Source organism: Penicillium robsamsonii (genome assembly GCF_028829455.1).
Source record: "Penicillium robsamsonii strain IBT 29466 chromosome Unknown utg000003l_segment0_segment0, whole genome shotgun sequence".
Taxonomy (NCBI): Eukaryota; Fungi; Ascomycota; class Eurotiomycetes; order Eurotiales; family Aspergillaceae; genus Penicillium; species Penicillium robsamsonii.
The window spans coordinates 3086696-3100450 of record NW_026643221.1 but is presented as its reverse complement, the minus strand read 5'-3'; the positions used below and the strand labels follow the sequence as shown (position 1 = coordinate 3100450).

The 13755-nt window shown below is 50.8% G+C and overlaps 7 protein-coding genes across 7 annotated transcripts; 5 read left to right on the top strand and 2 right to left on the bottom strand.

The window, feature by feature from the left end:
• Window positions 1–313: 313 nt before the first annotated feature.
• Window positions 314–1808, top strand: N7447_005889 (M20 family metallo-hydrolase; the record flags this gene model as incomplete). The annotated part of the gene is made up of 3 exons (XM_057230151.1): window positions 314–429; window positions 500–814; window positions 869–1808. 3 exons carry the CDS (start codon window positions 314–316, stop codon window positions 1806–1808), a joined length of 1371 nt encoding a protein of 456 aa, XP_057085241.1.
• A 415-nt stretch (window positions 1809–2223) lies between these two features.
• On the bottom strand, window positions 2224–3161 carry N7447_005888 (40S ribosomal protein eS10; the record flags this gene model as incomplete). The annotated part of the gene is made up of 5 exons (XM_057230150.1): window positions 2224–2502; window positions 2559–2719; window positions 2811–2860; window positions 2916–2950; window positions 3114–3161. 5 exons carry the CDS (start codon window positions 3159–3161, stop codon window positions 2224–2226), a joined length of 573 nt encoding a protein of 190 aa, XP_057085240.1.
• Window positions 3162–3305: 144 nt separating this feature from the next.
• Window positions 3306–4214, top strand: N7447_005887 (telomere maintenance SDE2 family protein; the record flags this gene model as incomplete). Its single annotated transcript, XM_057230149.1, has 1 exon — window positions 3306–4214. One exon carries the CDS (start codon window positions 3306–3308, stop codon window positions 4212–4214), a length of 909 nt encoding a protein of 302 aa, XP_057085239.1.
• Window positions 4215–4552: 338 nt separating this feature from the next.
• Window positions 4553–6528, top strand: N7447_005886 (uncharacterized protein; the record flags this gene model as incomplete). The annotated part of the gene is made up of 2 exons (XM_057230148.1): window positions 4553–5018; window positions 5072–6528. The coding sequence occupies 2 exons, from the start codon at window positions 4553–4555 to the stop codon at window positions 6526–6528; spliced, it is 1923 nt and encodes a 640-aa protein (XP_057085238.1).
• A 566-nt stretch (window positions 6529–7094) lies between these two features.
• On the top strand, window positions 7095–8623 carry N7447_005885 (pyridoxal phosphate-dependent aminotransferase; the record flags this gene model as incomplete). The annotated part of the gene is made up of 7 exons (XM_057230147.1): window positions 7095–7130; window positions 7217–7619; window positions 7676–7881; window positions 7937–8016; window positions 8087–8254; window positions 8310–8519; window positions 8593–8623. 7 exons carry the CDS (start codon window positions 7095–7097, stop codon window positions 8621–8623), a joined length of 1134 nt encoding a protein of 377 aa, XP_057085237.1.
• Window positions 8624–8822: 199 nt separating this feature from the next.
• On the bottom strand, window positions 8823–12377 carry N7447_005884 (leucine--tRNA ligase CDC60; the record flags this gene model as incomplete). Its single annotated transcript, XM_057230146.1, has 4 exons — window positions 8823–9425; window positions 9483–9681; window positions 9736–12236; window positions 12303–12377. The coding sequence occupies 4 exons, from the start codon at window positions 12375–12377 to the stop codon at window positions 8823–8825; spliced, it is 3378 nt and encodes a 1125-aa protein (XP_057085236.1).
• Window positions 12378–12923: 546 nt separating this feature from the next.
• On the top strand, window positions 12924–13748 carry N7447_005883 (mitochondrial 54S ribosomal protein mL61; the record flags this gene model as incomplete). Its single annotated transcript, XM_057230145.1, has 2 exons — window positions 12924–12962; window positions 13173–13748. The coding sequence occupies 2 exons, from the start codon at window positions 12924–12926 to the stop codon at window positions 13746–13748; spliced, it is 615 nt and encodes a 204-aa protein (XP_057085235.1).
• Between the last annotated feature and the right edge of the window lie 7 nt (window positions 13749–13755).

Genomic DNA, 13755 nt, shown 5'->3' with positions numbered 1-13755 from the left:
AAAAGAAACATTAATATTAAAGCATATATGTGTCACTTCAAAGTAGTAAATACCCTAATTGGAGAAGTAACATGGCGACTCCATATTGCGGGGGTTGGAAGTAAACCGGGGACTATCGCGGACTGCGGACTTCTGTCCGCCCACTCCACTTCTTATCAATGGCTATACTCCAACGCTCCAGCTTTCCTTTATAAAGCGATAGGACGGCACATCATGGCGTGTTCTCACTTTTTAACTCTCAGAACGTTGCCTTCAATCTTCCAAGCCTGTCTCTTTATACCCCACTCGAAAGTATTCATCACAAATACAAGCTATGTTGACGACGGAGCTCTCAGAGACTGAGGTCTCTGCCCTCAGAGCCAATAAGGAACGGCTGGCCAACGATCTTCACCACTCATGTCAATGGGGATCTGGGATCAGATGGGGAGAGTAAGTTACATTCTTTCTTTCCAGGGTTGCTAGAGAACGACGACTAACAAAAAGTCTTGGCGATTAATAGTGGACCTACAGACACTGGCATGCAGCGCCTGGCGCTTTCAGAAGATGATAAGGGTGTCCGTGATTGGTTTATTCAGACCATGAAAGATCTCAAGTGTAACGTCACCGTGGACGAGATGGGTAATATCTTTGCTGTTCGTCCTGGTCGCAGAGCGGATGTACCTGCCACATTCATTGGAAGTCATCTCGATACACAACCGACTGGTGGGCGGTACGATGGTATTCTGGGCGTGTTGGCAGGTATCGAAGTCATCAAGACCATGAACGATATGGGTCTGGAGACAGAGGGCGGAGTCGGAGTTGTCGACTGGACCAAGTAAGATCTCAACCCTCAACTTGGAAAAAAGAAAATATCACTGACCGTTTCCAGCGAGGAGGGCGCCCGATTCCCAATCAGCATGATCTCGAGTGGTGTATGGGCCGAGTGTATCCCATTAGAACATGCGCATAATCTCAAAGAGGTGCCAACTGTGGCATCGCTGCCAACAGCGGCATCAGCACCAGAGACCATGAAGAGTGCCCTACAGAAGATCGGATACTTGGGTGATGTCCCATGCTCATACAAATCGACCCCGATGGCCGCCCATTTCGAAGTTCACATTGAGCAAGGCCCATACCTGGTGTCAGCAAACCAGCGAGTCGGAGTTGTGACAGCCGTGCAGGCCTACAAATGGTTCCGTCTTAACGTCATCGGTCGAGATACACACACAGGAACCACCGCCTTTGAACATCGGGCAGACGCCCTCTATGCGTTCGCCCAAATGATGGTACGAGCACGCGAAGTGGCAGCTTCGAAGGGTTGTCTGGCCAGTGTTGGCATTATCGAGGCAAAGCCCGGTAGTGTGAACACAGTTCCTGGAGAGGTGAGCTTTAGCTTGGACATCCGGGGCCCTGAGACAGAGCTAGTTGTCGAAGTCGAGAAGCAGCTGCGCACTGACTTCGATGCCATTGCTGCCGCTGAGGGTGCTGGTATTGGTAAGCCTTGTCGCGTCGAATGGACTCTCGACTTCGACTCGCCGGCTGTCAAGTTCCATGAGGATTGCATCGATTGCGTGCAGCAGTCAGCTCAGGCTGTGGTTTCAGATGCTTCTGTTGCGGATACGAAGTCACTTGTGCGGACTATTATGAGTGGCGCTGGTCATGACAGTGTCTTCACCTCCAAACGTGTCCCAACGAGCATGATCTTTATCCCATGCAAGGATGGTCTCAGTCACCACCCTGAGGAGTTCTCCACTGCCGATGATTGCACCACTGGAGCATCTGTTATTTTGCAGGCTGTGGTCCGCTATGACCGGAAGAGATTCTTGTAAGGACAGGTGCTCTCTTTAGCCTGACAGCAAGGCCTTGTATATAGACCAGAACAAGCATATATCTTAGCATGCAGACAAGTCGACTAGCCAAGAAGGCTGGGAGACGAACACGAAGATTACGAATATCAATTTCATCCAGGACATGAATTTACCCATTGAATCAATATACATCAATCCACATGAATCTACATCATTGTATCAATCTACATCATGAAAACAGTGGAAACATAAATTTCTTCTTTTTATTTTGTTTCCTGTATCCCCACAAGTCCCAGTAAGGCTGGAACGAGATTAGGTGCACCGAGGGTAAGGCCCGTTTCAAGTAAACCCTAGTCCGGCAGCCGAATTCGGATACACCATCAAGACTCTAGATTGACCGAGAAGTGGTTGACAGGACACCAATGCCTCTCAGCATTTACTCCTGGGGAGCGGCACCACGGCCACGGCCGAAGCCACCGCGGAAAGAGGGAGCGAACTCGCCGGGGGCACCGCCCTCCTTTCCACCCTCCTCGCGACGGCGGTAACCACCCTCGCGGCCACCACGGCCACCCTCACGGGGACCGCGACGCTCACCGCGCTGCTCCTCACCGCCCATCATGCCGCGGGGGGGAGCGTGGGAACGCTGCTGCTTGATGTGGGTGGCGGGGACAACCTCAGCGGGGAGGTGGAGCCACTCACGGAGGTAGTCCAGACCCTGTTATTCGATTAGTATTCGAACATGCGGACGTGTTAGATGTGGATGAATCGTACCTCGGGGGTGAGGGTGTAGTAGTAGTACTGCCACGAGAACTGAGTCTTGACAAAGCCACGGGAGTCCAGGGACTGGAGGGCCTTGATGACATAGAGGTTCTTGGTGTCAATGTCACCGTGCTTGGGAAGGTTGAAGTCCTTCTTGGCCACGAGCACTCCCTCTAGAATATAGGTTAGTGAATCCGCACACAGATGACTCGATCGTATCGTCGCAAAGTCGCGGGGACGCCGACGAGGGTTCTCGTTACATACCACGGAAGAGGTACTCGTGGATCTTCTTGCGGTCGTCCTTGGGGATAAGCCTGTGCCATTGTTAGTGAATCTGTCGGAATTAATCGCAGAAACGAGGATACGTACATTGTCGCGAGTTCCTGGTGCAAGTCGGGGAATCGCTTTGACAACGCCCGAAAATAATAGTTGATTTAAATGATGGATGAAGAGTGGAGCTTCGCAGCGAGAAAAGTGCGACGGTCCGAATCGGGTGTAGGGTTAGCACCCTAATCAATTTGTGGTTCGGGTCACATGATAGGCCCCATAACATAATGTTGCTCTCACGTGAGAGGCACCACCAAGCTTGATGATTAATAGGTAATGATGAGTCATCATGACTGCGGCGACCACGCGATCCTCGATCTTATCGCAACATCTTTGAGCCTATAACAGTACTTTGTTCTTCGAAACAAACACAACTCGCCAGTCACAAACTCCTATTGTCTTCTTGGAAACTGCTTCTGACATACTTCCAACATGGCTCCCTCAAATGTCAACGTCCTATTGTCGTCCTTTCCAGGACTGTCGCTGCCGGCGACACTTTCCTTCACCTTGCCATCGACAGCGAACACATCAGACCTGACGGCCAAGATCGCGTCATACCTCCCGTCATCACTCTCTCTTCAGTCACTCGTCCTTACTACAACAAATAACAAACACCTCACGGCCACCTCCGAATCTATCCTATCTCTCCTCCCGATCCGCGATGGCGTCTTTACCTCTACACTTCTTCCTCTGCGCCTGACTGCCCCCACCTGCGGTGGTAAAGGTGGTTTTGGCTCCCAACTGCGTGCTGCTGGTGGCCGCATGTCCAGCAAGCGCAAGCGCAATCAAGGCGACAACAATGGCTCCAGTCGCAACCTCGATGGCCGCAGACTGCGCACTGTCAATGAGGCAAAGGCTCTCGCGGAATACCTCGCTGTCAAGCCAGAGATGGACAAGAAAGAGAAGGAGGAACGCCAACGCCGCTGGCAGGCCGTGGTGGAGATGGCTGAAAAGCGCCAAGACGAATTGAAGAATGGCAACGGCAGACAGATGGTGGATGGACAGTGGATGGAAGACAGGGAAGAAATGAGCGAAAAGGCCCGTGAGGCAGTTCTACAGGCCATGAAGGATGGCGAATGGACAGACAATCTTCGCGACACAATCCTGGGTGGATCTAGCACCAGCGCCAGCGATGAGGGCAGTGAGGAGGATGCTTCATCCAGCGAGGACGAAGAGACCGAAGGAAATGGAGAGTCATTCCATGCTACTGCTGGTCCCTCTGTGCCTCAAAAGGCTGCGCCTAAGAAGTTCATTGGTTTCGATGATGACGACGAGTTCATGAGCGACTCCGATGACGAGATGGATGAATCTGACAAAGGAAAGGGAAAGGCGCGTGCTTGATTTTCTATCCTAACTAATATATGTCCATGGTTCATGACGGCGTTCTTTTTTACTACTTCCAGGGATTCTCTAGCGCATCTGTGTTTCAGCGCCTTCTGTGTCAATAATTTCAACCTCCGATAGGAGTGTTCAATACAAAAAGTTGTCCACTGCCACCAATTCAAGCCTCACTTTAGTCTATCAATATGTAAAATAATGAACAATTCTTGTTGCACGGCCTTGGCTCATACTTGTACAGAGTAGTACGGCGACCCGAACTTACCATGTGCGCTATCGACAGATAACTGTCTCCAAAAAGAAAAAAAAGGCTCCGCAACTCCGCAATTTCACACGCCATCATGTCGCTCTGCTCTCGGGGCGCAGTGTTCAGAAATCCGAGAATAAACCTGCTGCGTCTAATTCCAAAGGCCATTCCTCGATCACAGGCTCAAACGCTCTTTTCACAATCGCGCGCCGCGCCACAATCCAAAGTTCTTGCGGACCTCCGCACGCAATGCCGATGCTTCTCAACAACTCGCTTCCAGCGAGAACAACCCCCAGCTGAACCTCGGACCGAATCCCTAGCCGATTCACTGCCTGTGTGCTGTCCAGGATGTGGCGCATTCTCTCAAACAGTTGAGGCAAACGAGCCAGGATACTACGGTACATCACGAAAGCAGATTCGGAAGCTACTCGCCGTGAGAAAGGAAGCAATTGAGGCTCAAAATACACAACAGAACGATGCTATATCCACTAATGGAGATGACTTGATCGCACAGCAAAACGATGCCATCGAGGAGGCAGTGCCACCCAAGCCTATTCAAGGTGAGACCCCTAGACTATTGCTCAAGTCCGCCATTTGCTGACTGAATCCAAAGATGGAGCTTTTCCGGATGAAGCTGTCGATCCTGAGGACGAACCTATTGGGTCTCCAGGTCGAATTACCGAAGTCTGCGATCGTTGCCACGACTTGATACACCACAACAAGGCGGTCTCTTCGCCTAAGCCGACTATTACGTCTATACGAAGCTATCTGGAAGAATCACCCTACAAACACAACCGTGTCTACCATATTATCGATGCTGCAGATTTTCCAATGTCTCTCGTTCCACGAATTCATTGGGCCTTAATGCTACAGGAGCAACGTTCACGGAACCGACGCTCTACGAATGAGACATACCAACGCGGAAGAAAACTCCCAACACTATCGTTCATTATCACGCGCTCCGACCTTTTGGCGGCAACGAAAGAGCAGGTAGATTCAAAGATGGAGTACATTCGCACAGAGCTCCGCGCAGCTTTAGGAAGATCAGGGAGGGAGGCCCGTCTTGGTAACGTGCACATGATTAGCGCGCACCGTGGCTGGTGGACCAAGGAAGTCAAAGAAGAAATCCGAGATCATGGTGGCGGTATTTGGGTCGTTGGCAAGGTAAACGTCGGAAAGAGCAGCTTCATTGAAGCTTGTTTCCCCAAGGATTCCAAGAATGTGGATAAAATCGAAGAGTGGATACAACGCCGCCGTGGTGAAGAAGAGATTCCAAACCAGCGAGAGGCCGCTCTTCTCAATCCTGACAGCATTCTACCCCCCGCTCCTCGCGAGGATCTCTACCCTGTGCTCCCAGTCGTGTCTTCCCTTCCAGGCACTACAGTTTCACCTATCCGTATCCCATTCGGTCGCGGAAAGGGCGAGGTCATCGATTTGCCTGGCCTAGAGCGTGGTCTATTGGAGGACTTCGTTAAGGATGAACATAAGCGTGATTTGATCATGACGAAGCGGGTCAAACCTGAACGTTCAACCATTAAACCCGGCCAGTCCCTTCTGCTCGGTGGTGGTCTTATCCGCATCACCCCAGTAAACCCCCAGGATACGCTCATGTCCGCCAGTTTCCTGCCTCTCGAGTCTCATATTACCAATACACAGAAAGCAATTCAGACGCAGGCCGAGGAAAGCCCCTACCGGGGGACTGTCATTATGAAAGAAGGAACCGGCAGCACAATGGCCTCAGCCGGTATATTCGATTTGAAGTGGGATACCACCAACTCAAATCTTCCTACTTCACTCGCCAAAGCTATACATGACAGGGGGATTCCAGTGCCTTCGCTGCCATACCGCGTGATGTCGGCAGACGTTCTCATCGAGGGTTGCGGCTGGATCGAACTCAGTATACAAATCCGCAGCAAGCGGGATACTGAAGACGAACCTTCCTATCCGCAGGTCGAGGTTTTCTCACCCAATGGAAAGCATATTGGGTCCCGGCGTCCGATTGAATGTTGGAACTTTATTGCAGAGAAGAAAAAGCTTGACAAGCGCAAACGGCCGCGGACGAGATATTGATTGTGATTTAGGTATCTAGACGTGTACATTAGGTCATTTAGCATAGCCCGGCGTTTCTCCTCTTCTATACATATGTACAATATATTCTTGTCTACCAACTTTGTCTGTGTATGGCCTGAAATATCTCCATAGTTGGTTTCATATGGTAGTTATACAAGTGGTCCGGTCCCCGCAGGTGGGGGCCGTATTTAACTTCTTTCCATCGACTTTATTTCGACCTCTTGTTTATTTTGTTGGAGTGTCTTCTTTTTCGAATCACTGCACTGTGTTTGCTCGACGCAATTAGCTCATCTAGTGTTGACGTCGCCCTATTCAATCTGAATTTCACAATATATATCGCTCCTTGACGTTCAGCAAATCGACGTTCACGCTTGTCTATTCCATCATGTTGTCTGTTCGGGGTACCGAAAATGTCAGAGAACTAGACATTCCCTGGCGCTTCAGCCCAACCCAAACCTATGATCCAAAAGAGAACCCGACAGGTCTCATCTCATTTGGCATGGCGGAAAATGTTTCTATTTTCCCCGCAATCTGTAATCCAAAAGCTAACTTCCGACCAGCGACCAATGAGGGCAGAGATCGTCAAATATATCAACGAAAAGGTGCATATATCAATCTTTGCCTTTCGTGCCGACATGGTGTCAATTGGCTAAAAGAATCCAAGAATCACTCTAACAATCTCGCCTAGGTCGTCTTCACACAAGATTCTATCAGCTACCGCTCAAGTGCGCCAACAGCTGCAAGATTACCAGCCGCTGCAGCAGTTCATTTGAACAATATCCTCCAGCCACATGTCCCAATTAATCCCGAGCATATATTCGTCGCAGACTCTCCGACTTCTCTTGGCAGTATGCTGGGATACAATCTCGCAGAACGCGGGGACGGGATCCTCGTCAGTAGACCTGTATACGGTCGATTTGAGCTCGACTACGGCGTTGAATCTGGTGTTACAATGGTTTATGCTGACACAGATGTAGAAGAGGCATTCTCTCCTGCTTCCGTGGAGAAGTATGAGCTAGCTCTCAATGCTGCCGAGGAACGGGGAAAGAAGATTCGAGCTGTGCTGCTTGTCAATCCGCATAACCCTGTTGGTGAGTTATAGTATGCCCCGTTGATCCATTAAATTGAACTAATTGGCTACCGATAGGTCATTGTTACCCCGTCGAGACACTCAAGGCTATCGCCCGGTTCTGCAACAAGCACAGTCTCCATCTCATCAGTGATGAGGTATACGCTTCATGTGTGTTTGATTCTGGTGATCCCAAGGCTGTGCCGTTTACGTCAATCCTCTCGCTGGATTTTAGGGGATTGATAGATCCTACTCTGGTCCACGTGTTATATGGGTTCAGCAAGGTAAGCATTGGAGAATATCGATAGAGGCAACCGATCTAATTTAGTGTCATTATAGGACTTCGCTTCTGGTGGCCTTCACCTTGGGTTCTTAGTGACCCAAAACCAACAGCTTCGTCAAGCGTGCAAAGCAATCCTGTGAGATCTCTCCCTCTATTTTGCACCATGGGAATTAGATAATGATTGGCATGAAATTGACTCTATGTAGGAGACTCCACGGTGCTTCACAAACAGCGGTAACAATTGGCACCACGATTCTAGAAGACCAAGCTTTTGTGTCGAGCTTCACAGCAAAATCAAGACGGGGTCTCGCTTCAGCCTACCGGCTCACAACCTCGGTGCTCAACAAGGAGGGGATCAACTATGTCAAGGGCGGGTGAGTATACAAACTCGGACGAGACATTCAAATCCACATCTAATTCGATCTTCAGAAACGCTGGCTTCTTCGTCTACATCGATTTATCACCTAACCTCCCTGTTGATAGCACTCTTTCTCCACGACAACGGGAATTTGCTCTTGCACAGAGGCTTGTCAATGCTGGTGTCTTTTTGCACCCTGCAGAAGAGCATTCGCAGGATATTGGGTGGTTCCGACTGGTTTTCTCTCAGGAAGAAGAGATATTGAAGGAGGGTCTTAAAAGGTGAGTCCTTTGCTTATTATTGCTATGCCCTGGTTTGGTCGGCTGATTGATGATTCTTTCGTTACGTTCACAGATTGTTGAGTGTTTTGAAGTCCAGTGCATGAAGTATCCTCTATGTCACCACCAAGACTTCAAGATTCAGTAGCACTAGGGTGGAATCCTTTGTTTAGTAAATAAGAAGGCCAGGGAATAAAACTGAAAAATTGAAATGCTATATGCTATGTGTTTTATTTTATTTTCGCAAAGTCATCAAGCATGATTCGAAACTGGCAAATGAGACTGTATTTTTCAAAGAAATGTCGTTTATTCGACGTTGACAAATTGGAATGTGGGGGTTCCAGGCACGGCATTCTCGCCGGACAGACCCTCACGCTTCTCACCAGTGCCAATAACCTCACCAGTCTTGCCACCCTCATCAACAGCAATGACCTCAATCTCCTTGAAGCCGGAGGTGCGCTTCAGACCACCCACCATCTCGGAAATAACGGCGAACTCATCGAAAGGAAGCTTGCGATCGAAGACAGTGGCGGGGGACTCGCCGGCGTTGACTAGACGGCGCTTCAGGCTCTGAACGAAGGGCATTGCCTTCTTCATCTCACCGAGCTTGCCGACCTTTCCGTTGAGCTCCTTGTCGTTGAAGGAGAGGTTCAGCGAGTCGAAGGACTCGCGCACCAGGTCAATGTACTTCTCCTGCCAGTTGGGGAACTTCTTGGCAACGAAGATGGTAAGCTTCTTGGGCTTGCGGGGGTCGAAGCCAATGTTCTTGCCCTTGGAGAGCTTCTTGGTGAAGTTGGCCTCGGAGCCCATAATGTTGCTTGCGGTACTACGGACGTAGTTCTGGGCGGCGGTCAGCTCAGGAGAGGGCTCTGGCACGACAGGGAATTGGGCGAAGTGAATAGACTCGGACTAGATTATGTTAGATCAAGGTTAAGCATGAAAAGGGAGGGGGGGGAGAAAACTGACCTTCTTGAGAACCTCGAGCCAGATGTGCTCAGCCCAGTGAGGAGTAATAGGCGCCAGCATCAGAGCCTGCAGCTCAATGTAGCGCATAATGGTATCACGGTGCATACCCACGCCAGCAGCGGTAGAGGCCTCACGGTAGCTGTCACGGGAGCTGGTGAAGTCATACAGACCAGACTTAAGAGCAAGCTTGAAGTTGGTGCTAGATAAAGAGTTAGTTATCGATATCAATGATTCAAACAGAATGCAAACTTACTCCTGGTAGTGTTTCTGGGTCTCACGGACCAGGCTGTTAAGCTCGTTGTTGAAGAGCTTGTCGGCGAAGGCATCAGCAGGGCCAGTGCGCAGAGTCTCGTCCTTGGCAACCTCCTCGATCCACTCCTTCAAGGTGTAGAGACGCAGGATGTTGCTGTTGGCAACGGACTCCTCGAAGTTGGCATCTTCAATGCTGTCACCAGCATCGGCAAATGCAATACGGGTAGCATCGGCGCCGAACTTGTCAACGGCATCCTTGAGAGTCAGGAAGTTACCGGTACTCTTACTCATCTTCTCGCCGTTGAGGAGCAAGTGGCCGTTAGCACGGACACCACGGGGCCAGTACTCCTTGGGGAAGAGAGCGATGTGGATGTAGAGGAAGAAGGTCAAGTGGTTCTGGATCAGGTCCTTGCCGGAGACACGGACATCAAGAGGGTACCAGTATTCGAATTCACGGCGCATTTGCTGCAGAGATTCCTTGCTGATTCCACTGCTAGAGATAAGCTCGTCGCTAATCTCTCGTCTTGTGAAGATGTAGTCCCAGACCTCATCGGTCATCTGCTCCGCGGTCACCTTCAGGGGGCCGGTGGTCTTGCCGTACCGATCACCGTGAAGGAGGTGAGCGATGGTGTAGTAGGCCATGTAGACGGTACTGTCACTCAGACTCTCAACCAGGAACTGCTTGTCCCATGGCAGCTTGGATCCGAGACCGTAGGTTCTGGCACATGCCCAGCGGTTCAGCCAGGACAGATTCTTCTCGAAACCGTGCTTGCATTCGGCGGAGTAGGTGTTGAGGTTGTTAACAACGTGATTCAGGGTCTCCTGCTGCCACTCGGCATCATTCTCACCGTAGTTCAGGAACCACTGGCCCAGATAGGCAACAACACAGTCATCACCACTACGGCTGACAACCTTGCCCATGGGGTCAGCGAAGGGGAAGGCATCACCACTGTCGTAGAGATCCTTGCGGACCTTTTCCTTAGCATCACTGACTGCCTCACCCTTGTATTTACCAACGAGCATAGTACCCTTGTAGAAAGCTTCCATGTAGGCCAAGTCCTTGGCCTGGGCAAGCTGGGTGACGTCCTTGGGAGAGTTGATCTTCAGCTCCTTGACCAGAGCAGGGGCGGTCAAGTTGCCGTAAGTAGGAGTTTCAATGAGGGGGAAGATTTCCAGCTCAGCCCACTCCTTCTGGATACCATAGTACTCAGCCTTCTTCGCCAGATCCATCATGGTGGCGTAATCGTCAGGGCTGTCGGAGGGGACAGAAGTGACAACACCAGTACCCTTAGAGGCCGAAACGCTGTCCATAGGCAGAATGCGGACACCTTCGGTGTGGAAAGACAAAGGTGCGTTGACGAGTGTGCCGATGAAGGTGGAACCTGGTGTCTCAAGAACCTGCGGGAGCTCGTCTTGAGTCTTCGGGAACTTATCGCCGAAGAAATGGCCTTGGAAGGCCATATTCCAAGCAGCACGCTTGGTCACGACAATGTACTCCTTGTCCTTCAGCTTGAAGAGACCGTAGTTGATCTTAGGACCGACAAAGCAGCAAGTCTGACCATACATGGTCTCGGGACGCAGGGTAGCCGGAACGAAGTATACCTTGGCATCATCCTCGATCTTTCCCTTCACAAGCTCTGCCATTTTCGGGGACCACTCCTTAACCTGGAGCTTGAGAGCAGAGTATTCCTGAGGACCAATGCCCTCACCCTCAGTGCGGTCGTGGTCCATGCAAGGCTGACCGTCCTTAGGCGAGTAGATGGTGTAACGGTTACCGTACATGATCTTGCCAAGCTCATGCAGGCGGTTCATCTGCCAGCGCACGAAAGCATCGTAGTAGGGGTTAGCGTCGGTGGTGACGAACTGTCGGCGCCAATCGACGCGGGCACCCATGCTGTCAAGATCACGGATGGCAAGAGGAGGGAAGTGATCGAGCCAGTGAGCAGCGTCGGCAAACTTGTGAATCTCCTCCAGAGGAACGCCAATTGCCAGCATGATCTGGAACTGGTACTTCATCTTCACAGTCTTGGCAGCGGCCTTGCTCTTCTTGCCGGAGAACTTCTCGCTGGCCTCGACCTTAGTTTCTTGTGTGGGGGCTGCGCGGAGGTCCTCGGCGGCCTCTGCCTCCTCGTTATATCCTTCGAAACCCTGGCCGAACTTCTTTACTTCGTTGGCGAGCTTATCAGCACAAGCCTTGATAGGCATACCGGTGCAGTGGAAGCCCAGAGGGAAAAGGGCACGCTTGCCCTCCATGCGAGCAAATCCAGCCATGAACTCCACTTTACTAGCAGTGAAACTGTGTCCAGCATGCAGAGTACCGTTCATGTAAGGGTAGGCCATAGTACCGAAGAACTTGGGGTACTTCTCACGGAGCTCGGCGGGGGTCATGGCACCCTGGGGGGCTTCCTCGAACGAGGGCGCATCGACTTCGAAAATCTTGTTGTCCTTCCATTGTGCCTGGTATTTCTTTTCGATTGCGACTAGGGTGTCTCGCTTTTCGGTCTGGCGGGCGAAATATCAGTTAATAAATGAAAATCGGCGATGGTGGGGGAGGAGGGGCATAATAACATTTTCCAGCTTGAGGGTGTTCTTTGAGCTGTTGCTCGGATCGAGCTCAGCTACGGATGCAGCTGCGGCGGCCATTTTTCCTGATTGTCAGAATTGGCCTGTAATTCCCTTGAAGAGCGGAGGGGATCAAAAGAAGCGCGGGGCGAGATATAAAATCTGTTTGATTAGTTTGTGAGTCAAGGGTAATTCGAGCGTATTGTATTTTACGGGGAGGCTCCACACTCAAGATGTCCTTTACGATGTTGTAAAGATGGATTGATGTGTAAAGGAGATGATCAATTGGAGTGTTTGACTCAAGATATATATACGAATTGAGTCATCGGATGAGTTCTCGGTTCTTATTTGTTGTTAGAGTGATCTTTGACTAAACATGTTCTAGTTATGTGACCTGATTAATACCATCTATAGATTGGAGGTCGCACGTGACTATCACGGAGCAACTTCTTCGCCGACAAGCGCATCTGCGATAAATTCCCCCGATCAACAAACTCGCAATTCCGGCCCTATATTAACTATTCTTGAGCAAGAATATTGCCAATTAATCTTGCACTCTCGTCTTATCCCTATACCCACATATCCCATCGCATAAGGGCCAGTCCCTGTGCGGAACAACCTTTCATCATGGTCAACTTGTTCAAGCGGCTTCGCAAGCTGCAAACTGTATGTATAGCTTCTCTCGGCTTTCCCTCTCCGGGCCCCCCAAAGTAACGCGGAATTGATGGACTAATATGGAATTGTCAACAGAGAGTAAGCCGAAACCCTGTCCCTTGAGATCTCCAACCCTGCAACCTCCAAGGCCGAACTCGCGTTGTCTCCCACGGTCTAGCCGACATGCAATCAATCAACTGACTCGTTCTTCCACTGTTCCAGATGCTCCAGACCAAAATTGGTACAGGTGCAGCCATCTTCCCCAACCTCAGCTCCGCATCAAAAGAATTCCCAGCCGTCACCCGACTCCACCTCACATATGCACGCAAGATCGACCAGGGCCACGGAGGCGCGCGGCATTTCTGGCGCAACTGCCTTCCACGACTGAAATATCACAACCCAGGCGTGCCGATGACTGTGGCACAAACTTCCAACCAGCAAGGACCTGCAGCATTGACAATTTACTTCGCCGAACGGGTCGGCAATGCCGCAACGGCTCTCGCAAACGAAAAGAAGGTCACTGATGAGCTTGCCCCGGCCCCCGACGCCAATGAGCAATCAGCCGTTCTGGATATCAAGAACCGCACGTACCAGCAAATCTGGGATCGTGTGCAGGCCATGACTGGGGCGAAGGTGGTCCCCGCCACTCCCGAGGATATCGCGCTGTCCCAAAAGTTGGCAGAGATCAAAAAGAAGTCTGGTCCCGATCGCCAGCGTGTTGCCGCTATCCGACAGGCGAAGAAGGATCAGGAGCGCATGCTCGCTGAGGCTAGAGGCCAGGTGGATAAGCAGGTGTAAGATAGTG